The sequence below is a fragment of the Pterocles gutturalis genome, unplaced genomic scaffold (genome assembly GCF_000699245.1).
Source record: "Pterocles gutturalis isolate BGI_N339 unplaced genomic scaffold, ASM69924v1 scaffold9345, whole genome shotgun sequence".
NCBI classification, from domain to species: domain Eukaryota; kingdom Metazoa; phylum Chordata; class Aves; order Pterocliformes; family Pteroclidae; genus Pterocles; species Pterocles gutturalis.
Genome location: NW_010143422.1, coordinates 1 through 277, shown reverse-complemented (window position 1 = coordinate 277; position 277 = coordinate 1). Strand labels below are relative to the sequence as shown.

The 277-nt window shown below is 65.7% G+C and overlaps 1 protein-coding gene across 1 annotated transcript in view; it reads right to left on the bottom strand.

Moving 5' to 3' along the window:
• Window positions 1-80, bottom strand: part of OTX2 (orthodenticle homeobox 2) — a gene marked incomplete at its 5' end in the record, with an annotated part of 3,180 nt that extends 3,100 nt beyond the window's left edge. The window contains one exon of the mRNA XM_010084729.1: window positions 2-80. Within this exon, the coding sequence (XP_010083031.1) occupies window positions 2-80 (79 nt within the window). The remainder of the gene's footprint in view (window position 1) is intronic.
• Window positions 81-277: the final 197 nt, after the last annotated feature.

Genomic DNA, 277 nt, shown 5'->3' with positions numbered 1-277 from the left:
CACATCCAGCTGTCCCCGGGTGAAGGTCGTGCGCTCCCGCCGCTGCTTTCGGGGGGTGGCTGCGAAAGGAGCCAGAGGCCCTAGCAGTCAGTCAGCGGCCCCTCAGTCCCATGGGTCCCCTACCCAGGTGGGCACCCCCATTGTCCCCCCTTCTCCTGGCTGACCCGCACCCCCATCATGCAGGAATCCCCCCTCCAACGCCTCTTCCCCATCTCCCCTGGATGGGTCTGGAGCATCTATCCCCCACCTCCAGCCTCAAAGAGGGTGTCCCCTCTTT